The 27,258-nt window shown below is 42.1% G+C and overlaps 1 protein-coding gene across 2 annotated transcripts in view; it reads right to left on the bottom strand.

Moving 5' to 3' along the window:
* mfsd3 (major facilitator superfamily domain containing 3) overlaps nucleotides 1–27,258 on the bottom strand; it is a 109,807-nt gene that overhangs the window by 43,654 nt on the left and 38,895 nt on the right. For both annotated transcript variants that reach the window (XM_033017555.1, XM_033017556.1), the window contains exon 3: nucleotides 18,545–18,692. In XM_033017555.1, the coding sequence (XP_032873446.1) occupies nucleotides 18,545–18,692 (148 nt within the window). The remainder of the gene's footprint in view (nucleotides 1–18,544; nucleotides 18,693–27,258) is intronic.

Genomic DNA, 27,258 nt, shown 5'->3' with positions numbered 1-27,258 from the left:
CTATGCACAGCACCACAACAATCAAGATTCGCACTAACAACCCAATAAGCAAGAGTCATTCCATGTTGTGTTTAACGTTAATGAAACTGTAAAAGCAATTTAGGAGTTGGAAGTACAGGTAATATGTGTCCTTCAGTAAAAATTAAATACTTTTTGTTTTAAATGATTTTGCCACCATAACTTCCTATTGATAAGTTTGAGTATTTTACAGAGAGAAAATGTATTAGTATTCAACTTTGGAAAATAACCACAAATCAAGGTGAAACACAGCCGATCCAGGATTACTCCAGTTAATTGACACTCTGAAAGAGTTTAAACTATCATACACCCTCAGAAATATGTTTCTTGGTAATCTGTCTTTCAACAAGATTAAGAGCATGAGTGACTAGCAGTTAATAGCCAGTAGTTGTGTTAATAATTTAAAAAAAATTATACTTGCTCTTCAGAAGCATTGCACTAGATATTGTCTGCTAGCTCTAAACAAGAAAAGCACCGTGGGAAACATACAAGCCTTCAGCAGAATGCAAAGATCAGCCCATGCTTCGAAGGTACAAAGTAATGAACTAAACTATTTGGTTACACAAGAGGAATTCTGCAAAAATGGGAGATCAGTAGTCAATTGTTGAACCAAATCAAATTGTGCTGGATCCTTGTCCAAATTTGCTTTTAGAAGCATGAAGCTTAATGAAATTTTTGAAAAAACAAGAAACTTTATCTATTCAAACAATTGATCCAAGGTGAGCAGACTAGACTTCAACTAAGTAGCATAAGAAACCATAACCCAACATTTTCTGAAGAATGCATGATGAAATTACTAATAAGGAAATGGGTCAAAAATATAACTACAACATATTTCTAGAAAGCATTGAAAGACTAGAAGCAGGTGCAGGGGGCAAGGATTTCGATTCTTAGACCACTGGGATCTGTTTTGGGGTAAGGGTGAATTGTTCAAAAGGGACGGGTTAAAAGGCGGGGTCCAGCATTCTGGTAGGCAGGTTTGCCACTGCTACGCGGGTGGGTTTAAATTAAATAGTAGGGGGAGGAGACACATTAGAAATACAAGGATGGAGTTAAAAGGAAAGAGAGTACAGGAAAAGTTAAGAAAGACACCAGAATTAACAGGGCAGACAGCTCACGAAGGGATAGGAGAGTATGGCCAAGTGAAATAGGAATCAATGTGAAAGGTGAGGTGAGTAATGGATTAAAAGTGTTATATATGAATGCACGAAGTATAAGTAAAGTGGATGAGCTTGAGGCTCAGTTAGAGATTGGTAGATATGACATAGTGGGGATTACAGAGACGCGGCTGCAGGAGGATCGAGACTGGGAACTGAATATTCAGGGTTGTATGTCCTAAAGAAAGGACAGGCAGGTGGGCAGAGAAGGTGGGGTAGCTCTGTTGGTGAGGGATGAAATTCAGTCCCTTGCGAGGGGTGACATAGGGACTGACGATGTAGAGTCGTTGTGGATAGAATTGAGGAATTGGAAAGGTAAGAAGACACTAATGTAACATATAGAAAACATATCAAAAAGGATCCAGTTAGAGAGGGGCACAAGGCAAGGATGCTGTCTTTCTCCTACTCTCGTTTTGTATATCGAACCCTTAGCACAAGCAATAAGGCAGAGAGAAGACCTGCAGGGGGTCCAAATAGGGGGGAAAGAACATATAATTGGTCTTTTCGCTGATGATATCATTATTTTTCTTGAACGACCAGATATAGGTCTCCCAGATCTAATGAACCTATTTGAAACATATGGATACTACTCAGGGTATAAATTGAATATAACAAAAACACAAATTCTTTCATTCAATTATTCTCCATCCCAACAAATCAGAGATGCATATAATCTGAAATGGAATTCTAAAACGATGCAGTATCTTGGTGTAACTATAACCAAAACACTTTCCAACTTGTTTGAAGCTAATTATAACAAAATTGAAGAAAACATCAAAAAGGATGTTGAGAGGTGGTCGACCCTTCCTCCAGACTTCAGTGCCAGAATGCAAATGGTAAAAATGAATATCCTACCTAAACTACTATATTTATTCCAATCTCTCCCAATTAATGTCCCCCGGGATAAATTCATAGCCTGGGATAAAATGATCTCTAGATTCATTTGGAATAGCAAAATACCAAGAATAAAACTAACAACACTTCAACTGCCGAAAAGCAAGGGTGGAATAGCTTTAACAAATCTGAAGAAATACTTTTATGCAGCTCAACTCAGACCTCTGGCTTGTTGGTGTAGACATGATTATGAATCTCGATGGAAAGAAATGGAAAGGGAGATACAGGGTTACCAGACCCAGATTTTGGTGGGAGACAAAAATCTGAGAGGGGCTTTGAGACATGCTATGGATCCAATAGTAGCATTTACGTTAGAAATATGGAATGTTATAGTGGAAAAATACAAATTAAAAAGAGGGGTTCACGCATTGAAGTGGTTCGCATATGACTCAAAGTTTAAGCCAGGGGTGTATGATTCAAAATTCAAAGAATGGGCACAAAAAGGCATAACGGCAATGTATACAGTTTCAGAAAATGGCGAGTTTATGAGCTTCCAAGATTTAAAGTCAAAGTATGGTCTCGAAAACAAAGATTTTTTTAGATACTTGCAATTAAGAGACTACTTTATAAAAGAGATAAGGCCAGAACTAGATGAAACTTCAAATAATGTGATCAAGGTGATTGTGGATGCATACAAACAGAAGGGGTCTCGGGTCATCTCTGCTTTCTACCAAGCTCTGGTGGAAAGCGGGGGAGAATCAACGCTCTACATAAAAACAAAATGGGAAGCAGAATTAAAGATTCAAATAACAGAAGAAGAATGGTATCAAATGTGTGAAACACAATGTTCATCCACAAGCTCACTAGTATGGAGAGAATTTTACTGGAAGAATCTATCTCGTTTCTTTATAACACCCAAAATAAATAGCAGACAACTTGCTGTCCAACAACACTGTTGGAGGCTGTGTGGGAGTACGGAGGCAGATCACTCGCATATTTTCTGGAACTGTGTAAAGATAAGGCCATACTGGGAAAATGTTAATGCAGCTGTAAATAATATCTTGGGTTATAAAATCCCAAATACTTGCCCTGTGATGTATCTGGGGCGTATTAAAGATAGTGTAAAAATAGAAGATACATATTTGATTAAAGTTTTGCTTGCAGCAAGTAAGAAGGCTATTACCAGGCAGTGGCTTAATGAAAAAAGTCCAAAACAGGAACAGTGGTTAGAAATTGTGCGAGACATCTTTAATATGGAGAAATTGACATATTCCTTGAGGGTCAAGGAGAATTCATTTGAGAAGATCTGGGAAAAATGGGCCGTTTATTTGAGCCATGACACCAATTAGATAAATGCCGAGCTAGATATGGGAAGATTGCGTTATATAGAACTAGATGGTATGTTTGTATGAATGTTGAATTATCTCCAGATAACTAATCAATGTAATGGTTTTTCTTTTTTTAATTTGGCTTTATTCTTTGGAGCGCAGAAGGTTAAGGGGGGACTTGATAGAGGTTTTTAAAATGATGATAGGGATAGACAGAGTTGACATGGAAAAGCTTTTCCCACTGAGAGTAGGGAAGATTCAAACAAGGGGACATGACTTGAGAATTAAGGGACTGAAGTTTAGGGGTAACATGAGGGGGAACTTCCTTACTCAGAGAGTGGTAGCTGTGTGGAATGAGCTTCCAGTGAAGGTGGTGGAGGCAGGTTCGTTTTTATCATTTAAAAATAAATTGGATAGTTATATGGATGGGAAAGGAATGGAGGGTTATGGTCTGAGCGCAGGTATATGGGACTAGGGGAGATTATGTGTTCGGCACGGACTAGAAGGGTCGAGATGGCCTGTTTCCGTGCTGTAATTGTTATATGGTTATATGGTTATATGGTAAGTAAACCACACGGTCTTATTCCAATTTTTTTAATTTATTTACTTTTTTTTTTTTTTCCCCCCATCTACTTATTTTTTTCATTTTGATTGCTGTTTTTCTTACTTTGTTTTATTTATGGTGATGGTGTTGCACTGTTTTGAAAATATCTCTTAAAAATCAATAAAAATTTAAGTGAAAAAAAAAAGAAGACACTAATGGGAGCTATCTACAGACCCCCAAACAGTAGCGTGGAAAAGAGGGTGCAAGTTGCAGCAGGAGTTAAAGTTGGCATGTAATAACGGTAATGCCACTGTGGTTATGGAAGATTTCAATATGCAGGTAGACTGGGAAAATCAATTTGGTTCTGGACCCCAAGAAAGGGAGTTTGTAGAGTGCCTCCGAGATGGATTCTTGGAGCAGCTTGTACTGGAGCCTACCAGAGAGAAGGCAATTCTGGATTTAGTGTTGTCTAATGAGCCAGATTTAATAAAGGGAACTCAAGGTGAAGGAACCGCTAGGAGGTAGTGATCATAATATGACACATTTCAATCTGCAATTTGAGAGAGAGAAGGTTAAATCAGAAGTGGCAGTGTTGCAGGTGAACAAAGGGGACTATGAAGGCATGAGAGAGGAAATAGCCATGGTCGACTGGAAAAGGATCCTAGCAGGAATGATGATGGAACAGCAATGGCAGGAATTTCTGGGTATAATCCAGAAGATGCAGGAACATTTCATTCCAAAGAGGAAGAAAGATTCTAAGGGGAGTAAGAGGCAACCGTGGCTGACAAGGGAAGTTAGTGATGGAATATGAACTACGAGGGTAAGCTGGCCAAGAATATAAAGAAGGATAGTAAAAGCTTCTTTAGGTATGTTAAGAGAAAAAGATTAGTGAAGACAAATGTGACAATAGACAATAGGCAATAGACAATAGGTGCAGGAGTAGCTATTCGGCCCTTCTAGCCAGCACCGCCATTCAATGTGATCATGGCTGATCATCCACAATCAGTACCCCGCTCCTGCCTTCTCCCCATATCCGCTGACTCCACTATTTCTAAGAGCTCTATCTAGCTCTCTCTTGAAAGCATCCAGAGAACCCGCCTCCACTGTCCTCTGAGGCAGAGAATTCCACAACTCTCTGTGTGAAAAAGTGTTTCCAAATCTCCGTTCTAAATGGCTTACCCCTTATTCTTAAACTGTGGCCTCAGGTTCTGGACTCCCCCAACATCGGGAACATGTGTCCTGCCCCTAGTGTGTCCAAGCCCTTAATAATCTTATATGTTTCAATAAGACGCCCTCTCACCCTTCTAAAATCCAGAGTTTACAAGCCCAGCCGCTCCATTCTCTCAGCATATGACAGTCCCGCCATCCTGGGAATTAACCTTGTAAACCTACGCTGCACTCCCTCAACAGCAAGAATATCCTTCCTCAAATTAGGGAACCAAAACTGTACACAATACTCCAGGTGTGGTCTCACTGGGGCTCTGTACAACTGCAGAAGGACCTCTTTGCTCCTATATTCGATTCCTCTTGTTATAAAGGCCAACATGCCATTTGCTTTCTTCACTGCCTGCTGTACCTGCATGCTTACTTTCATAGACTGATGTACAAGGACCCCCAGATCCCGTTGTACTTCCCCTTTTCCCAACTTGATGCCATTTAGATGGTAATCTGCCTTCCTGTTTTTGCTACCAAAGTGGATAACCTCACATTTATCCGCATTAAACTTCATCTGCCATGCATCTGCCCACTCCCCTAACCTGTCCAAGTCACCCTGCACTCTCAGAGCATCCTCCTCACAGTTCACACTGCCACCCAGCTTTGTGTCATCTGCAAATTTGCTAATGTTACTTTGAATCCCTTCATCCAAATCATTGATGTATATTGTAAATATACAACAGGGGGCGCTGACCTGTGCGCGGCTGCCCAGCCAGAAGCTGTCTGTCTTTTCATCTTTTTTTTATTTTTAGTTAGTTAAAGTGTTTTTGTTCTTAAAAAGTCAGATAACATTAGCTACCCTCCAATCCACATAGGCTTTTTTATGTGGGGGGTGGGGGGGGGGGAGGGGGAAACTACCTTTCAGGGTCCCTACCTGGTCGGAGAGGCAGCTTTTCTCCGGGCTGCAGTTTCGACCCGTCCTCGCGGCCTACCAGCGGGCCTGGAGCTGTGTTTCCTGTCGGGGACCGCCCAGAACCCCGGCTTCGGCAGCGGCACAGCGCTGGAGCGCTATCGCGGAGCGGGCGATGCCTTGCCTGGGTCGCCGCGCTGGAGCTCCGGTGAGCTGAAGACCGCCGGGACAACATCGCGGAGCTGCGGGTCTGAGGAGCGGCCAGCTGCGGGCGGCGGCGCCGAACTGTACACCGGGAGCCTGGGATCTCGCGACGAGATCGCCAGTAGTGGAGCTCCATCCGGCGCGGCCTTGTTGGCTTTGGAAGCCGCGGCCTCCAGTACGGAAGCGGCCGTTCCAGGTGTCCCAAGCCGCTGCGAGGATTCTCCCGACGCCGGAGCAACATCACCCGGCGAGAACGGCCAGGAACATCGGGCCTCCGTAGAGGCAACTGTGGAGGCCTCAATTGGCCCGACTATGGGTGAACTGGGGTTGGGGACTGGACTTTGTGCCTTCCCTCATGGTGGGAGCCATTGTGGGGGGATGTTCTTTATGTTTAAACCTCTTATTAATGTTATGTCTGTATTCTTTCTTTATGTGCTGCATTGGCAAGAAGCATTTCACTACACCTAGGTGTATGTGACCAATAAATAACCTTTGAACCTTTGAACCTTAAATAGCTGCTTTCCCAGCACCGAGCCTTGCGGTACCCCACTCGTCACTGCCTGTCATTCTGAAAGGGACCCGTTAATCCCTACTCTTTGTTTCCTGTCTGCCAACCACTTCTCTATCCATGTCAGCACCCTACCCCCAATACCATGTGCCCTAATTTTGCCCACTAATCTCCTATGTGGGACCTTATCAAAGTCCAGGTACACTACATCCACTGGCTCTCCCTTGTCATTTCCCCAGCAACATCTTCAAAAAATTCCAGAAGATTAGTCAAGCATGATTTCCCCTTCGTAAATCCATGCTGACTCGGACCGATCTTGTTACTGCTAACCAAATGTTCGGCTACCTCATCTTTTATAATTGACTCCAGCATCTTCCCCAGCTAACTGGTCTATAATTCTGTTTTCTCTCTCCCGCCTTTCTTAAAAAGTGGGATAACATTAGCTACCCTCCAATCCACAGGAACTGATCCTGAGTCAATAGAACATTGGAAAATTATCACCAATGCATCCATGATTTCTAGAGCCACTTCCTTAAGTACCCTGGGATGCAGATCATCAGGCCCTGGGGATTTATCAGCCTTCAGTCCCATCAGTCTATCCAACACCATTTCCTGCCTAATGTGGATTTCCTTCAGTTCCTCTGTCACCCCAGATCCTCTGGCCACTACTATATCCGGAGGATTGTTTGTGTCCTCCTTAGCGAAGACAGATCCAAAATACCTGTTCAACTCATCTGCCATTTCCTTGTTCCCCATAATGAATTCACCTTTTTTGGTCTTCAAGGGTCCAACTTTGGTCTTAACTAATTTTTTCCTCTTCATATACCTAAAGAAGCTTTTACTATCCTGCTTTACATTCTTGGCTAGCTTACCTTCGTACCTCATCTTTTCTCCCCGTATTGTCTTTTTGGTTATCTTCTGTTGTTCTTTACACATTACACAATCCTCTTGCTTCCCGCTCATCTTTGCTACGTTGTACTTCTTCGCTTTAATTTTTATACTGTCCCTAACGTTCCTTGTCAACCACAGTCGTCCCTTTCTCCCCTTGGAATCTCTCTTTCTCCTAGGAATGAACTGATCCTGCACCTTCTGTATTATTCCTAGAAACACCGGCCATTTTTGTTCCACTGTCATCCCTGCTAGTGTATCTTTCCAGTTAACTTTGGCCAGCTCCACCCTCATGGCCACATAGTCCCCTTTATTCAACTGCAGCACTGAGACCCCCGATCTACCCTTCTCCCTCTCCAATTGTAGATAAACCTGACCATGTTATGGTCACTGGTTAGGTCCTTTATCAAATCCAGTTCATTACATAACACTAAATCCAGAATTGCCTTCTCCCTGGTAGGCTCCAATACAGTGGTGTCAGATTAGTAAAAAGGGAAGTGCAACGAGACCTGGGTGTCCTTGTACACCAGTCACTAAAAGTGAACATGCAGGTACAGCAGGCAGTGAAGCCAGCAAATGGCATGTTGGCCTTCATAACGAGAGGATTTCACTCAGAGTAAAGAGGTCCTTCTGCAGTTGCACAGGGTCCTGGTGAGACTGCATCTGGAGTAATGTGTGCTGTTTTGGTCTCCTAATTTGAGGAAGGACATCTTTCCTATTGAGGCAGTGCAGCGTAGGTTCACGAGGTTAATGCCCAGGATGGCGGGACTATCATATGAGGAAAGATTGGAAAGGCTGGGCTTGTATTCACTGGAATTTAGAAGGATGAGAGGATATCTTATGGAAACATATAAGATTATAAAAGGACTGGACAAGCTAGGTGCAGGAAACATTCTCCCAATGTTGGGGGAGTCCAGAACCAGAGGCCACAGTCTAAGAATAAAGCCGAGGCCATTTAAAACTGAGATGAGAAAAAACTTTTTCACCCAGAGAGTTGTGAATTTGTGGAATTCTCTGCCACAAAAGGCAGTAGAGGCCAATTCACTGGATGAATTTAAAAGAGAGTTAAGGGCCTGTCCCACTTGCAAGCGATTGCGTGCGCTTGGCGCGACCAACCGGAAGCGGAGTTCACGCTAAGTTCGCGCTATGTACGCGCTAAGTATGCGCGTGACGTCTTTTACGTCATGTTTCCCAATCAGCTGGGCAGGAGGCGGGCTGACTGAATTTGGGCGTCGCACAGCGTCGGGCGGTGACGTCATCACGCAACGGCACGCCGGGCGGTGACGTCATTACGCAACGCCACGCACTAGGCGTACGACGTCAAGACGCTGCGTACGACTGCAATGCGCCTGTGTGCTGACAGGCCATTGGCGCGCGAAGATTTCGGCCACTGCAATTTCGGAGCCCCGCTTGATGTCGGTGCCCGTACGCCTCAAGCGACCACGCGTAATTTGCGAGCCAAGGTCGCGTAAGTGGGACAGGCCCTTTAGATATAGATTTTAGGGGCTAACGGAATCAAGGGATATGGGGAGAAGACAGGCACGGGTTACTGTTTGTGGATGATCACCATGATCCCAATGAATGGCTCGAAGGGCCAAATGGCCTCCTCCTGCACATATTTTCTATGTTTCTAACATTTCTTTCTACTCCTGTAGGATTTGTTTTCTTTACTTTTCAAATAAAGAATTTTAAATTCATTTTCAAGTTCTGGGTATTTTGGCAAGTCCCAAAGTAAATTGCCATGGCACCACTTACCAACACAAACCCATATCTCTTAATTCCCTTAATATCTAAAAATCTCAGCAACTTGTAACAATCCAATTGTGGTCTCACCGGGATCTATATAATCATTTACGCAAGATGTTTAAAATAAAATCCAAAAAATCTGGAAATACTCAGAATGTCAAATATGACCTGTAAAAGTAAGAGTGAGAATCATCACACAATATAAAAATAAATGTCATGATTTCACAAGCTATGTAAAGGTTATCCAAAAACTGTGGCACAATGTCATAGCTGGGAGAGTTGCTGGCACAAAGCACCAGTGTTGTTGGTTCAATTTGGACATTGGATGCTGTCTTTGTGGAGTTTGCATGTTCCCTGTGACCAAGTGGGTTTCCTCCGGGTGCTCCAGTTTCGTCCCACATCCCAAAGACATGCAGTTTGGTGCCTCTGCAAATTGCCCCTATCATGTAGGGAGAGGATAAGCAAGTGGGATAATATAGAACTAGTGTGAACAGGTGATCGATGGTCAGCATGGCCTCGGTGGGCCTAAAGGCCTGCTTCCATGCTGTATCTCTAAACTAAAACTACTGTTTCTACTGCTGAGTGCAGATTTTCAGACAAAAGAGCTTTTCCACATAGAGCGATACTACTCATAAAATGTCGAGCCGTTGTAGTGAGCCAGTAAAATAATTGGATCTGGGATTCATTTGTTCATGACTTATATTCAGGTTATCCAGGCCAGCATAATAGGGTGTGAAGGAATCTGAGTGTCAACTGGACTCTCCAAACTAATTACTGGCCTATTACACTGGTATTAAGTATTACAGTATGGAGAGGATTTTTTTTTGCATTGGGGAAATTTATAATGCAGGCTCATTTTGAAAATTGTCTATTAAGTAGTCCCTTATATACCATATGGCCAATTCCTACTTTCTTGGGTCAGCTGGGAGGGGAGGTTGTGCACAATTAGTCAGGCCATGCCCTAACAGCCTTGCTTTTGCTCTTGCTCTTTCCTCGCATGTACCTCTGGCTCAGGGACCTCTACATGATCTTTCTCTAGCAATGGCTGCTGTCTAAAGATTACTAGATTGCACAATTTGAAACATGATGATGAAGTCTCTGCGTCTGCAACGTATGCACTGCAAGATACCCCTGGGCTGATGCAACTAACAAAATCTCACCTTCAGGAGGCAATAACATTTTCCACTAGAGTCTTGGTGTTTGGCTGGCTATCTGTGTTCAGCTTGTGTGATTTGAAAGCACAATGGTGTAAGCAGGCAAGCTCCAATAGAATGCAGTCCTGCCACCAGGATCATCCCTTCGGCAGCACTGGGCACTGAACGTCCTGGTAGTTCAGAGTCTTCCAGAGCGAAAAAGTCATATGCACTTTCTAAACGTTACATTCAGTTTGAGGAAATCCTTCTCGTGATCCACAATCGCCTGCACATGCAAGAGCATGCAGAAGGATTTTCTCCTGTTCTTTAATAAGGTCCAGCTTATTTAAAAAAATGCTGCCTAAATTGAATGGGAGCCACAAATCTTGGCAGTTTCAGTTTATTCGCGATTATACTTCTTGTCGGATCTCTCTGATGCAGTGATGGATAGGTTGTGTAGGAAGTTGAGAGTTAACACAATCTTAATCTCTAGGGAAATGAGAATCCAGGCATAATAGCATACACAGGAATCATCATGTTTCTAATCTGTTCTTGCCCACTTCAGTGGACTGCTACATGTCACCAGGCACCAGGCCTATGAGTCTATAGTGCAGTCAATCATTAATAAAGTTAGGACATAATGACCGTAGCTAAAGATTGTGCAACAAACGAAGCAACAATGGAGTTGGGTACATAGAAACATAGAAAATAGGTGCAGGAGTAGGCCATTCGGCCCCGAGCCAGCACCGCCATTCAATATGATCATGGCTGATCATCCAACTCAGTATCCCGTACCTGCCTTCTCTCCATACCCCCTGATCCCTTTAGCCACAAGGGCCACATCTAACTCCCTCTTAAATATAGCCAATGAACTGGCCTCAACTACCTTCTGTGGCAGAGAATTCCAGAGATTCACCACTCTCTGTGTGAAATTTTTTTTTCTCATCTCGGTCCTAAAAGATTCCCCCTTTATCCTTAAACTGTGACCCTCAGTTCAAAAAGGCAAGGAGTTTCTGCTGGAGAGACTCATTTCAGGGATTTACAAAATGTTGAAGAAAAGGTCCCACAAGTGTTGTTCCGAAAAGTGCTTGCTGAGGGTGAGGAGAGAAATTTTGCAGGCAATGTGTCTGCAGTTCAAACTGTAGCTCAGAATTCTGTCCACATTGGGAAGGACATTCTTTATGTGGTGTTGCAAGTTGCTGTAAACTTTTAGGCACCTCAAATGTTGCAAATAGCCCCTTCCACTCTCTGGGCTTCAGTGCTTTGTGAACTTTAAGAGTTGGAGCAGAAGGTAGTTGAGGCCAGTTCATTGGCTATATTTAATGGGCCACTTTTCAACATAATTGTATAAGGGGTAAGAGTGTTGTAAAAACAAGCCTGAAGGCTTTGTGTCTCAATGCAAGGAGCATTCGTAATAAGGTGGATGAGTTGAATGTGCAGATAGCTATTAATGACTATGATATAGTTCGGATCACGGAGACATGGCTCCAGGGTGACCAAGGCTGGGAGCTGAACATCCAGGGATATTCAATATTCAGGAGGGATAGACAGAAAGGAAAAGGAGGTGGGGTAGCGTTGCTGATTAGAGAGGAGATTAACGCAATGGAAAGGAAGGACATTAGTTTGGAGGATGTGGAATCGGTATGGGTAGAGCTGCGAAACACTAAGGGGCAGAAAACGCTGGTGGGTGTTGTGTACAGGCCACCTAACAGTAGTAGTGAAGTTGGAGATGGTATCAAACAGGAAATTAGAAATGCGTGCGACAAAGGCAAAACAGTTATAATGGGTGACTTCAATCTACATATAGATTGGGTGAATCAAATTGGCAGGGGTGCTGAGGAAGAGGATTTCTTGGAATGTATGCGGGATAGTTATCTAAATCAACATGTAGAGGAACCAACGAGAGAGCAGGCTATTTTAGACTGGGTATTGAGTAATGAGGAAGGGTTAGTTAGCAGTCTTGTTGTACGTGCCCCCTTGGGCAAGAGTGACCATAATATGGTTGAGTTCTTCATTAGGATGGAGAGTGACATTGTTAATTCAGAAACAATGGTTCTGAACTTAAAGAAAGGTAACTTTGAGGGTATGAGACGTGAATTGGCCAAGATTGACTGGCAATTAATTCTAAAAGGGTTGACGGTGGATATGTAATGGAAGACATTTAAAGACTGCATGGATGAACTACAAAAATTGTTCATCCCAGTGTGGCAAAAGAATAAATCAGGGAAGGTAGTACATCCGTGGATAACAAGGGAAATCAGGGATAGTATCAAAGCGAAGGATGATGCATACAAATTAGCCAGAAAAAGCAGCATCCCGGAGGACTGGGAGAAATTCAGAGACCAGCAGAGGAGGACAAAGGGCTTAATTAGGAAAGGGAAAATAGATTATGAAAGAAAACTGGCAGGGAACATAAAAACTGACTGCAAAAGTTTTTATAGATATGTGAAAAGAAAGAGATTAGTTAAAACAAATGTAGGTCCCTTGCAGTCAGAAACAGGTGAGTTGATCATGGGGAACAAGGATATGGCGGACCAATTGAATAACTACTTTGGTTCCGTCTTCACTAAGGAAGACATAAATAATCTGCCGGAAATAGCAGGGGACCGCGGGTCAAAGGAGTTGGAGGAATTGAGTGAAATCCAGGTTAGCCGGGAAGTGGTGTTGGGTAAATTGAATGGATTAAAGGCCGATAAATCCCCAGGGCCAGATAGGCTGCATCCCAGAGTACTTAAGGAAGTAGCTCCAGAAATAGTGGATGCATTAGTAATAATCTTTCAAAACTCTTTAGATTCTGGAGTAGTTCCTGAGGATTGGCGGGTAGCAAACGTAACCCCACTTTTAAAGAAGGGAGGGAGAGAGAAAACGGGGAATTACAGACCAGTTAGTCTAACATCGGTAGTGGGGAAACTGCTAGAGTCAGTTATTAAAGATGGGATAGCAGCACATTTGGAAAGTGGTGAAATCATTGGACAAAGTCAGCATGGATTTACAAAAGGTAAATCATGTCTGACGAATCTTATAGAATTTTTCGAGGATGTAACTAGTAGCGTGGATAGGGGAGAACCAGTGGATGTGGTGTATCTGGACTTTCAGAAGGCTTTCGACAAGGTCCCACATAAGAGATTAGTATACAAACTTAAAAGCACACGGCATTGGGGGTTCAGTATTGATGTGGATAGAGAACTGGCTTGCAAACAGGAAGCAAAGAGTAGGAGTAAACGGGTCCTTTTCACAATGGCAGGCAGTGACTAGTGGGGTACCGCAAGGCTCAGTGCTGGGACCCCAGCTATTTACAATATATATTAATGATCTGGATGAGGGAATTGAAGGCAATATCTCCAAGTTTGCAAATGACACTAAGCTGGGGGGCAGTGTTAGCTGTGAGGAGGATGCTAGGAGACTGCAAGGTGACTTGGATAGGCTGGGTGAGTGGGCAAATGTTTGGCAGATGCAGTATAATGTGGATAAATGTGAGGTTATCCATTTTGGTGGCAAAAACAGGAAAGCAGACTATTATCTAAATGGTGGCCGACTAGGAAAAGAGGAGATGCAGCGAGACCTGGGTGTCATGGTACACCAGTCATTGAAAGTAGGCATGCAGGTGCAGCAGGCAGTGAAGAAAGCGAATGGTATGTTAGCTTTCATAGCAAAAGGATTTGAGTATAGGAGCAGGGAGGTTCTACTGCAGTTGTACAGGGTCTTGGTGAGACCACACCTGGAGTATTGCGTACAGTTTTGGTCTCCAAATCTGAGGAAGGACATTATTGCCATAGAGGGAGTGCAGAGAAGGTTCACCAGACTGATTCCTGGGATGTCAGGACTGTCTTATGAAGAAAGACTGGATAGACTTGGTTTATACTCTCTAGAATTTAGGAGATTGAGAGGGGATCTTATAGAAACTTATAAAATTCTTAAGGGGTTGGACAGGCTAGATGCAGGAAGATTGCTCCCGATGTTGGGGAAGGGTGTTGGGTAGAATGATGGGACTGAAGGCTGATAAATCCCCAGGGCCTGATGGTCTGCATCCCAGGGTACTTAAGGAAGTGGCTCTAGAAATCGTGGATGCATTGGTGATAATTTTCCAATGTTCTATAGATTCAGGATCAGTTCCTGTGGATTGGAGGGTAGCTAATGTTATCCCACTTTTTAAGAAAGGCGGGAGAGAAAAAACAGGGAATTATAGACCAGTTAGCCTGACATCGGTGGAGGGGAAGATGCTGGAGTCAATTATAAAAGGTGAGATAGCCGAACATTTGGTTAGCAGTAACAGGATCGGTCCGAGTCAGCATGGATTTATGAAGGGGAAATCATGCTTGACTAATCTTCTGGAATTTTTTGAAGATGTAACTAGGTAAATGGACAAGGGAGAGCCAGAGGATGTCGTGTACCTGGACTTTCAGAAAGCATTTGAAAAGGTCCCACATAGGAGATTAGTGGGCAAAATTAGGGCACATGGTATTGGGGGTAGAGTGCTGACATGGATAGCGAAGTGGTTGGCAGACAGGAAACAAAGAGTAGGGATTAACGGGTCCCTTTCAGAATGGCAGGCAGTGACTAGTGGGGTACCGCAAGGCTCAGTGCTGGGACCGCAGCTATTTACAATATACATCAATGATTTGGATGAAGGGATTCAAAGTAACATAAGCAAATTTGCAGATGACACAAAGCTGGGTGGAAGTGTGAACAGTGAGGAGGATGCTATGAGAATGCAGGGTGACTTGGACAGGTTGGGGGAGTTGGCAGATGCATGGCAGTTGAAGTTTAATGCGGATAAATGTGAGGTTATCCACTTTAGTAGCAAAACAGGAAGGCAGATTACTATCTAAATGGCATCAAGTTGGGAAAAGGGGAAGTACAACGGGATCTGGGGGTCCTTGTACATCAGGCTATGAAAGTGAGCATGCAAGTACAGCAGGCAGTGAAGAAAGCGAATGGCATGTTGGCCTTTATAACAAGAGGAATCGAATATAGGAGCAAAGAGGTCCTTCTGCAGTTGTACAGAGCCCTAGTGAGACCACACCTGGAGTATTGTGTGCAGTTTTGGTCCCGTAATTTGAGGAAGGACATTCTTGCTATTAAGGGAGTGCAGCGTAGGTTTACAAGATTAATTCCCGGGATGGCGGGACTGTCATATGCTGAGAGAATGGAGCAGCTGGGCTTGTACACTCTGGAGTTTAGACGGATGAGAGGCAATCTCATTGAAACATATAAGATTTTTAAGGTACACAAAAAAGCTGGTGAAACTCAGCAGGTGCAGCAGCATCTATGGAGCGAAGGAAATAGGCAATGTTTCGGGCCGAAACCCTTCTTCTTCAGGCTCCATAGATGCTGCTGCACCCGCTGAGTTTCTCCAGCTTTTTTGTGTACCTTCGATTTTCCAGCATCTGCAGTTCCTTCTTGAACACATAAGATTGTTAAGGGTTTGGACACGCTGGAAACATGTTCCCAATGTTGGGGGAGTCCAGAACCAGGGGCCACAGTTTAAGAATAAGAAGTAAGCCATTTAGAACGGAGACGAGGAAACAGAGTGGTGAGTCTGTGGAATTCTCTGCCTCAGAGGGCGGTGGAGGCAGGTTCTCTGGATGCTTTCAAGAGAGAGCTAGATAGGGCTTAAAAATAGCAGAGTCAGGGGATTATGGGGAGAAGGCAGGAACGGGGTACTGATTGGGGATGATCAGCCATGATCACATTGAATGGTGGTGCTGGCTTGAAGGGCCGACAGGCTTACTCCTGCACCTATTGTCTATTGTCTATTGTATATTAAACAGCTTAAGTTTACATAAAGCAATAATGCTATCCATATACCCATCACCATCTGTGTGAAAAAGTTGGCCCTTACAATCCTATTATATCTTTCCCTCTCACCTCAAAAAAACTATGGGAACAAAATATTGTACAACCATATAAAAAATTTTAAAATCATTTTTGATTTATATTTTTTTGTAACGACTGAATATGAGGAAGTATTTTTTATCTGATATTATAATGCAACCAAAGGCTTTAAGTTCAACGTGACAAGTGTCGCCCTGAATCTAATGTTGCTGGAAAATACTGTATTTAGATTTTATCAATTATATTCTGCAGCTAGAAAAATGTATAAACAATAACATGAATTATATAAGAAAGATACTGCATTTTGCAGGTCTTCAAATGAGATGATAGCTAATAAAAGGCACATGAGAAGTGCCATACAATATATTGATCTTAAAAGGACACATTTTCTGCAATCTGACCCACTTTTACAGCACTCCCATCATAGGTTTGACACTCAATGTTACTTGACAAGTCCCATGGGTTTAGAGGGAAGTGCCGCTTGCCAAGTTTGTCCTTCCTTCCAACTTCAATGCCAAGCTGAAATAACATATTTTGCCCCCAAGTTCCGTTTATGTCTCTCAGTAATTTTTACATTTTTCTTGATGCAATGGTATAAATTGTGAAAGAGCTACTGTAGCTGCTCATGGGTCAGAAAAGAAAGGCAATCCAACAAATTGGCTCATTGCAGTGCGGACTGTCATCGAACATTCTTCTCACGGGAATGCAATGATTTAGAAGCAGATAAAGGCAAGAAAGGTTATTCTGCACACCTATAACTTCCCATATCATATTTCTTATTCATATAAGGGATTTAATATTGTTGTCGGAAGGGATGAAAGATGTAAAAATGGCATAAACGCCATCATATTAACACAGGAGGGGCACTTAATTTTTGTTGTTCATTTATAGGATGTCCACAGATTTAAAGTACCGAAATATTAGAAGGTTTATAACTCGTTGGAAAAATCATGGGATTATTTTGTTGAGGTTATATACATGAATCTTCACTGTCATTGGTAATATATTGGATAAATATGTTTAAAATGCATTACATTTTATGGTAGATTGACATTCAGGCTAACATACACATGTCAACAATACAAAACGCAATACTATGCCCCATTGTGAATGACCATGCATCAAACCCAATTCAAACATATGTAATCTCTTCTGTCTTTTTGACTCTGCCCCATCATATCTGCATTATCACATGTACTTACAAGAAAAATGAATCATTTTAAACTACATAGACATTACAAAGAACAAGTTGGACTGATCCCAAGGCTAGTCACACAGCCACACTATGCAAACTACTATAACTGGCCACCATCCCTTTAAATTGATCAGCAATTCATCTCACTGAGGTGACGACTCTCAAGAGATATCTATATATTTTTTATATTTAGGAGATATTATGCTCTATAAAATAATTACTCAAGGTGGTGTTGAGGCAATTAGCAGAGATGCTGACTCACAGTTGCCGTGACTCAAGTTCAATCCTACCCATTTGTGCTGTCTGTATGTAGTTTCATAAGTTCTCGGAGCAGAATTAGGCCATTCAGCCCATCAAGTCTACCCCGTCATTCATTCATGGCTGATCTATCTTTCCCTCTCAACCCCATTTTCTTGCCTTCTCCCCACAACCCCTAACAACCTTACTAATCAAGAATCATTCAATCGCCATCTTAAAAATATCCATTGACTTGGCCTCCGCAGCTGTCTGTTGCAATGAATTCCACAGATTCACTACCATCCGATTAAAGAAATTCTTCATCTTCTTTCTAAAGGTACGTCCTTTTTTTTCTGAGGGTATGGCATCTGGTCCTAGATTCTCCCACTAGTGGAAACAACCTCAGCACCTTCACTCCATCCCGTCCTTTCACTATTTGGCCTCTCACACTCCCCCTGTGGCTCTTGGGTTTCCTCCCACGTCCCCAAAAGCATATGGGCTGCTGGGTTAATTGGCCACAGCTAGTTTCTCTTAGTGTGTAGATGAATGGAAGAATTTGGAAGGGTGTGAGAGTGGTGGGTGAGGGAGTTGATGAGAATGGAGGAAGCATAGAATGGATTAGCGTAAGATTAGTGTGAAGATGGGTGCTTAATGGTCCAGACAGACAAAGTGTGCCTGTGCTGTATCTTTCTATGAATCTATGGTTATAACAATCTTACACCAATTTTATTGCACTTCTAAAAATTTGCAAATTATACAAAAAAACATACTAAGCCTTTAATAAGGTGTAAATATGTATCTATTATTTCTTACGTCTATTCATGAATAAGATAATTCAATCTTTGAACTCACTTATATTTAGGCATTAGAATGCCGCCAAAGCATGATCCAAAAATAGAAAATCCTATCGCAACTATGCCATTCCAGAAGCCCAGCTCCGCCGGGGAGAAACCATGCTCCAGCAAAAACATTGGAAACATGCTCACGGCACCCTGTTCTCCTGCAATCAAAACAAAATTGACACATAAGCCAATATAATAAAAGAGTATTTCACAACAATAAATGTAAATCTGTTGTGGCTGAGATTCGATGTCCAGAAACAATGAATATATCCAGAAACTTAAATTTCATTACAGTTTTTTAGATTGTGAACACATATGTCCAAATTAAATTTTTGTGTCACCCTTTATCTCTGTTGGGTTGATAACAAAAGTGGCACAGCTGGTAGACCTGCTGCCTTATAGTGCCAGAGACCCAGGTTCGATCCTGACCCCTGTCTGTGCAGAGTTTGCATGTTCCCCCTGTGACAATGTGGGGTTCCCTTGGGTGCTCCAGTTTCCTCCCACATATCAAATATGTGTGGGTTTTTTAATCCCCCTCTGCTAATTGCCCCTTGTGTGTAAAGAGAGAATGTGAAAATTAAATAACAATGAACAAGTGTGTACGGGTGATCGATGGCCGACATGGACTCGGTGGGCCAAAGGACCTGTTTTGCTTTGTTTTGTTTTAATTCATTTCAATTCAATTCAATATGAACCTGTTTTCATACTCTAAACTGTAAAGTAACAGCATGTACTAGTTGATCTGTATCTACTTTACATGCTCAAGTATGTTAACCTTTCATTGATTATTGTCTCACTCTTTATCTCATCAACTGTAAGTGCAGCCTGGACTTCATTCAATAACACTGCAAATTTGTCTCAGACTTAAAATAATTGGCTGCACACAGAAAAGAAAAACAGATGTTTAAAGACAACTGAGCAATGGAAATGCTGTCCCTGCAGAATGGGTCCTCAGTCTGAAGAAGGGTCTCGACACGAAATGTCGCCCATTCCTTCTCTCCAGAGATGCTGCCTGTCCCGCTGAGTTATTCCAGCATTTTGTGTCTACCTGCAGAACTGGTGCCCAGTTTCTTTTCTCGGTGATATTTTTTGTGTGAATATTATGCATGTAAGGATGACAGATCACATTACAGAGAAATGAAACACAGTCATGTTTTGGGAACCCAGTGTCTGCATTAGGTACCCCAAATACGGTTCTTTATAATTCAAATAAAGAGCTCTACCTGAATGTGACAATTTCAATTTCAATGTGATTTTCTTTTACGGAATGAGATGACAATAGAACATATACCAGGCTGACTAACAGTAAAGGAGTATAAAATGAAACTATTATGTTTAATAATATATATTTTCACAATTTAAATTATAATCATAACCACCATCATTGACAATTCGCCTATTGCTAAATAGAGAATGCAAATATCTATCAAATAAACAAGAACAATTTAGTTGGTTTATTGACTATATTACGCTCCAGGAAGGAGGGCAGGGGAGGGCAAAATGCAAGATAACTGAGTTTGCTGATGACACAAAAGAGATGGAAGGGCATGTTGTGATGATGATATTGTGATGCTACAATGAGTTAAAGATTGATTGAATGAATTAGAATTGATTGATTAAAGATTGGTTGAATGAATTGCTTGACAAATAGAGTTTAACGGGGATATCAAGAATTACAGTTGGATCTTGGTCAGCTGGGCATGTAGGCCAAGGAATGGCTAATAGGGTTTAATTCAGGCACGTGTGGAATGCTGCATTTTTGTAGGCCAAACCAGGGCAACACCGTCATGTGAATGATAAGGCCCTGGGCAGTGTAGTAGAGGAGAGGGATCAATGAGAACAGGAACACAGATCCCCGAAAGTGGCATTGCAGTAGATAGCAAAGATCTTATAGCTCCGCTATAAGATCTTGGTAGATAGGGTGGTGAAGAAGACTTTTGGCACTGGCATTCATCAGGAAATTGTGTACCACAGTTGTACCAAACATTGTTGAGGCCACACTTGGAGTACTGTGTTCAGTTTTGGTCACCCTGCTATATAAAAGTTGCCACTAAACTGGAATGAGTGCAGAGATATAGACAGAAGGAACTGCAGATACTAACATCTTATGTAGAACACAAAGTGCTCTTGAAACATGGATAGGAAATATTTCATTTCGACCTTATAAAGCTGTACAGAATCATAAGGGGAATAGATAGGGTTCGTGCTTAGAGTCTTTTTCCCAGAGTATTGGGAATCAAGAACTAGAGTATAAATTAAGGTAAACGGGGAAAGATTTAATAGCAACCAGAGTTGCAACTATTTCACACAGAGGCTGGTGGGTACATGGAGTGAGCTGCCAGATGGAGTAGCTGTGGCAGGTGTTATAAGAACACTTAAAATACACTTGTGCTGGTACATGAATACGCAAGGTTTAGAGGGATATGGTCCAAATGCAGGTAAATGGAATTATCTTAGATGGGTATCTTGTTCAACATGGACGAGTTGGGCCAGAGTTGCCATGCTGTATGACGCTACTACTCTACTTCATTATTGAGAATTCTCAGTTTCTTTCAGGATCTGTAGCTTCACCAGTTACAAAACCACCACAAGGTCCAAACTGAAATGTCAAATGTGTAATACCTGTACTGTTAAATGGTAGCTACACTAAAATCATTGCAGTGTTTTCTGATACATTCAACAGAATCAGCTGCTGGTCATTGACATTTTTTTTAACTATAATTTCACAACCATATCTATAAGGCACAAACAATAATTGTGAATGTAAACATATTGCACAAGATTATTTGATAGATAGATCACAGCTCTATATTGAAGATAAAGTAAAAACCCACTTCTTAAATGTAGGCAATTTTGTAAATGTAGTAATCCAGCCAGATTACCTACGAGCGGGGGGGGGGGCAACTATTTTTGGCGATCCATCTGCTGTAGTTGTAATTGTGGATTTTTGGATTACTGCTAAATTCTGATTGTTGGTGCACTGAAGCTGTGGTTGGAATTCAAAACATTGAACTATGATACAGTGTATTAAATGTGCGATGGACATAAAGAGAAAGTAATCCCTAGACACAGTAATCTCCTTCTGTTACTTTACTCTTATAATGGTCTAATGATGGAAAATTACTTCATTCGACTAAGATCAGTTTCTGTGTATTTTACTGTTGCACAATATTCTCAGACGCAGATTAGCTTGTCACACTTCTTTAAATTATTTCTCGATTTTATTTTATTAATTCCAAGGCAGATTATTTTTCGGTGTCATCATAGCTTCATCTAGTGGATCTTCAGTGAATTTCAGGATTGTGAATTTGACAACATCCTGTTGTGCTTTATTTAATCTTTCCTGGCATTACTGGATTTAACCTTCTAATAATGTATTTGCAACCCTTAAAAAAAATGTGTCTGGTGCAATAGAAGGAAATGTTTTTCTAAAACACAACCCCACTGGTAAGTGTGAGAAGTCAGTTAATTGTCGGTATATTTTGCACCGTGTTCAGTCCTAGTCTTAACATCCTTGAGTTAACACAGAGCCCCAGGATCCACAGCATCTTAACATTACGAAGCAAATCACTGTCACTATTTCCACCACGCTATCAATGCGAATCAGTCTCCCCAGGTGGATGATGTGCCAGTAGGCAAATATAAATTTGTCTGGCTGGCTGCAAACACTGAATATCCAGGCTTAGCTTTAATTTGGTGCTCACAGCATCAAGGCTTACAAATAAATGTAAGGGCTTTGAGGATTGGAGGAGAGACGGCCCTTCAGTCACAACAGCTTATGCACATTTTGCGATGTTTTGTAATATCACTAGCTGGAGTGAGAATTTCTTACCACATTTGAACAAGGGGACAGCGGTAGTGTCACTGCCTTACAGCGCCAGAGACCAGGGTTCGATCCTGACTATGGGTGCTGTCTGCACAGAGTTTGTACGTTCTCCCCGTGACCAGCATGGGTTTTCTCCGGGTGCTCCAGTTTCCTCCCACACTCCAAAGACATAAGATATATAGGCTAATTGGCTTTGTAAAAATTGTAAATTGTCCCTAGTGTGTAGGATAGTGCTGGTGTACAGGGTGATCGCTGGTCTGCAGGCCGAAGGGCCTGTTTCCGCACTGTATCTCCAAACTAAAACTAAATTAAAACTGTTATCACATCAACCTAGAATTTTCAGAAGGGCATTTTGAAGAGGCCACATTAGTCATGGATTTTCCAGCACCCTTTGCCTTGAAGCTGGATGATTGGGAGTTTAGTCTGAATGGAATTGGAAGAGTATGAAGCTCTCTTACTGGAGCAGAACAGCTTGGAGATGACATGGAGAAATTGAGAAGCTATAAAAGAGCTACCGGTAAATGATCTTGGCTGGGGGACAAACAAAATTGAGAAAGATTACATGTATTTCGGGTAGAAGCAGTCGAAGTAACTGAACAAATATTTTTGAAAATGGCATGAACTACTCACACTAACCTGTAGGTTGTTAGTTGAGGATTTAGAAAGATAGCAATAAAAGTCTAACATCAAGGTATCTTCTTGCCCTCCAGGTGATTGTAGAACAGCAGGCAATGGGCATTCATCCTTAGCTTGGGGAATAATTATACCTTTGTATTATATTTTAACTGACAATGTTCTCCCCATTCGCAGAATCTATCTATTTCCTCTTGTTAATCCATGACTGTGTGCCTTAACAGTAACTGTCTTAGGTCATAAGGTCATGTCATAAGTGATAGGAGCAGAATTAGGCCATTCGGCCCACAAGTCTACTCCACCATTCAATCATGGCTGATCTATCTCTCCCTCCTAACCCCATTCTCCTGCCTTCTCCCCATAATCTCTGACACCCGTACTATTCTATAGACACAAGGAACCGCAGATGCTGGTTCATAAAAGAACATACAGGGTGCTGGAGTACTTCAGCAGGTCAGGCAGCAACCCAGCAGAACACGGATATTATTAAAGCTTTATTTCAGACACAGGTCCATATAACACATCAAACAGTATAAGGAGATACAAAAATACATTAAAAATTGCATATTAGCCTATAAGATATACAAGCTATTGCACCAATGCCGTCTTAGCCTAGAAGTGAATCTATAGCAGCTTTTCAGAGGGCTGACTAGGGCTTCAATTATGTGGTTCTCTGACTTGTCCAGGCGACACATAAAACTAAACATCAGCTGTCTTAAGAGTGCCTCACAGGTTGGCACTCTAGTGGACACAAACAATTGACTGGCACTATGCCACCTAGGGACACGAAGTAGCAACCTCATTGCATCATTGTATGCAACCTTGAGCCTCTGCATACTCTTTTTCTTATAATTAGACCACAATTGAGCAGTATATAACGGTGTGATGTAGGTTCTGAACAGGGAACACTTCACAGAGTCAGAGCACATAGAAAACTTCCTTATAAGCATGTTAGCTTGAAGATAAATTTTACAGCGCTGTCGGTAGAGGTCTTTGTCATCCGTCCAGTCATCGGATATGACATGACCTAGGTATTTAATTTCCTCACACACAGCAAGAGGACTGTCTGACAAATAAAAGGTCGGAAAAGTTGATTTCCTGTCCTCAGCGCTTCTAACTATCATTATGCGGCTTTTCTTAGCGTTATACTTTATGTCATAATCAAGGCCATACTGAGAGCACACCTTCAGCATCTGCTGCAGCCCAGCACTATATGGACAGAGCAGGACCAGGTCATCTGCATACATCAGATGATTAACAATAGTGTTGCCCACAAGACAGCCAGTTTTTAACCTATTTAACTGATTTGACAATTCATCCATATAAACATTAAATAAAATAGGAGACAAAATTCCTCCTTGCCGCACTCCGTTACTAACACAGAATGGAGCAGATACAACATTGTCCCATTTAACCTGAAACGTTTGATGGGCATACCAAAACACTAAGATTCTCACTAAAAATTTAGGGGCACCTCTATCTAGCAATTTTACAAACAATTGTTCATGATTAATTCTATCAAATGCCTTGGACGCATCAATAAAACATAGGAATACAGATGAATTCAGGCTTGTGTACCTGAACACAATCTCTTTAAGAGCATAGATACACAGGTCAGTTCCATGTTTTCTTTTGAACCCAAACTGATTGTCAGTAGTAAGGACATACATTTCTAGCTTTGTTAACAGTATTCTCTCCTGTACTTTAGACAAGATACTGGCTAACGCAATAGGTCGATAATTGTCAATACTGTTGAGCTTACCAGCCTTGTCTTTAAGCACAGGCACTAACATTACAGACATAATAGCATTTGGCAGGACACCATGAACCAGACAACCATTAAAGCACATGGAAAGCAAAGGGCAGAGCTTATAGCTGGCATATTTTAGATGTTCTGCAGTAATGCAGTCCATACCGCAGGCTTTGTTGTTATCCAACATGTTAATGGCATCATAGACATCTGCTGTCCTAACTACCATATCTACAGAGAGATCAATAAGTTCATGATTGATTCTAACTGGGTTACTTTTAACACAGTTAAAAAGGTTACGGTAGTGCTCACGCCAACTCTCAGCTATTTTTTCTGGGCTACTAACACCTTCAATGTCAGACGGTAGGGGTGTTTTACTGTTATTCATTACTTTGACCACTTTCCAGAAGTTAGTAAGGTTGTTATTCTGTAGCCTCCTGGCAAGCGAGTCTGCTCTCATTGTGTTTTCATTTTTCTTAATAAAACGAAGTGCATACTTAACTCTAGCATTTGTGCGTTTTTTCATATCTAGCAATACCCCCTGTCTAGGCCTACCTGCCTCTGACCAGAGTCTAAAGGCCTCTCTTGCCTCAGCGTACTGCTCAGCCACAAACTCATTCCACCCAGGTCTGATGTTGGGTACCTTACATTTGCTTTTACAAAAGGGATCACTGGAAGCATTGAGACATTTCACAATAACATCATACATGGCACAGAGTTTTTCAGCATGTTGCACGTCCTTACAATTCATATCTGAGCACATTAGGGCCTCTTGAGGCAATGCAATATTATTTTAAAAACTGTCCGTTCGCAGTGAGTATCCAGCCATAACCTCTCTGCTCAGTTTTGACCAGTCCAGTTTACTTGAGGAAGCAGCATTATTATTACTGGACAGCAGGGGGACATTCTCAACATTTAACCGTGCAGCAATAGGTATGTGATCAGAGGTGGCAAGTTCATAACAAATCTCCACCTTTTCCAGTGAGGCATGAGCATCAGCTGTGGTCACAATATGGTCTAACCAAGATGTTGTGTGCCACGCTTCACTAACATAGGTAAAACTTGTGTCAGGCAACAGAGCTTTACTCGATAGAATTAATTTAGACTCATTACAAAACTGCTGCAGGTGTGCTGCAAATAAAGATTTGCTATCTGACATGTCAGCATTAAAATCACCCATGACGTAGACACAAGATGAGCTGTTGTCCTCTATAAAGGACTGAATAAAAGCTAACCTGTTCAGAAACTTGTCCTCATGCTCATATGATTCATACGGTGTATAAACATTTAAGACAGTAAATTTATTTTCATTATAATTACACTCCAGCCCTATGGCCCAGTCAACATTTAGACGCACCACCTTCACCAGTGAGTCATATTTGATGTTCCACAGTATAGCTACACCACCAGCTATCCTACCCCGAACCAGCCTCATACTGAGGTCGGTAGTGGACTCTCCAGCCCCATGGAATTTCATGTGTAGAGTGTTCAACTTATCCAGATCTTGTTTCGCCAGCCAAGTTTCTTGCAGGCACAGAATGTCACATTGGTCTAGCAGTGTGTCCACCACCAAACGTCTTGATCTATCAGTAGCAGAATGTCCTAATCGCAAACCGCGAGTGTTGTATGAAACAACATGCATTTAATGTGTTTTGTCGCTCCCAGCGGAACAGCTGGCCTTCATCCCGTCCTCGCCCACAGATGCAACAGGCACCCCAGCATCGTTACCGTGCAGCAGCTCCTCATCCTGAGAGCGAGGGGCATCCTCTGGACCAGACGGACCTCCGTCTTCTCCTGCCTTCTCCCCATAATCTCTGACACCCGTACTATTCTATAGACACAAGGAACCGCAGATGCTGGTTCATAAAAGAACATACAGGGTGCTGGAGTACCTCAGCAGGTCAGGCAGCAACCCAGCAGAACACGGATAGGCAATATTTCGGGTCAGAACCCTTCTACAGACTGATCATCAGTCTGAAGAAGGGTTCTGACCCTAAACACTGCCTATCCATGTCTTCATTTAGAAACTTAACTGCTCTGTATCACGTTTGAGTTTGAGCCATTGGACTCGGGTAGTTTCTTCATTGTAACTGTCGTACCCATTCACCCTAAAATGTCTCCCTGGATTGATCCTCGAGGTACTGCATGCAGTATTTCCCTCCATGACTGGTTCATCCGAAAGATATCACACCCCGATTTCTTCCAGTTTCTTAGCAACTTTCGAAGTTTACACGAATTGCAACTAGTGACATGAGCCTCTGTGAGAGGTTTTGCAATTGAGTACTGCATGTTATAGGATTCACTACTTCATGTCAAATCCTGCAAAATAAAAATCAATTCAATGCTCATTGCAAGAGCCTCCGTTTCTCGTAGATCATTTTTGAGTTAATCCTTCATTGCTCCTAATAGCTGAAGCCATTATTCTGCCTCCGAACGGAGTCCCCAATTTCTTTATACCATTACAGAATCGATTGCCCAGTGATAGAATTTCCAAGTATATATATATTTTAAACAC

This window comes from Amblyraja radiata, chromosome 3, assembly GCF_010909765.2.
Source record: "Amblyraja radiata isolate CabotCenter1 chromosome 3, sAmbRad1.1.pri, whole genome shotgun sequence".
NCBI classification, from domain to species: domain Eukaryota; kingdom Metazoa; phylum Chordata; class Chondrichthyes; order Rajiformes; family Rajidae; genus Amblyraja; species Amblyraja radiata.
Note: the sequence above shows the minus strand (reverse complement) of the source record. Positions and strands in the feature narration are given on the sequence as shown.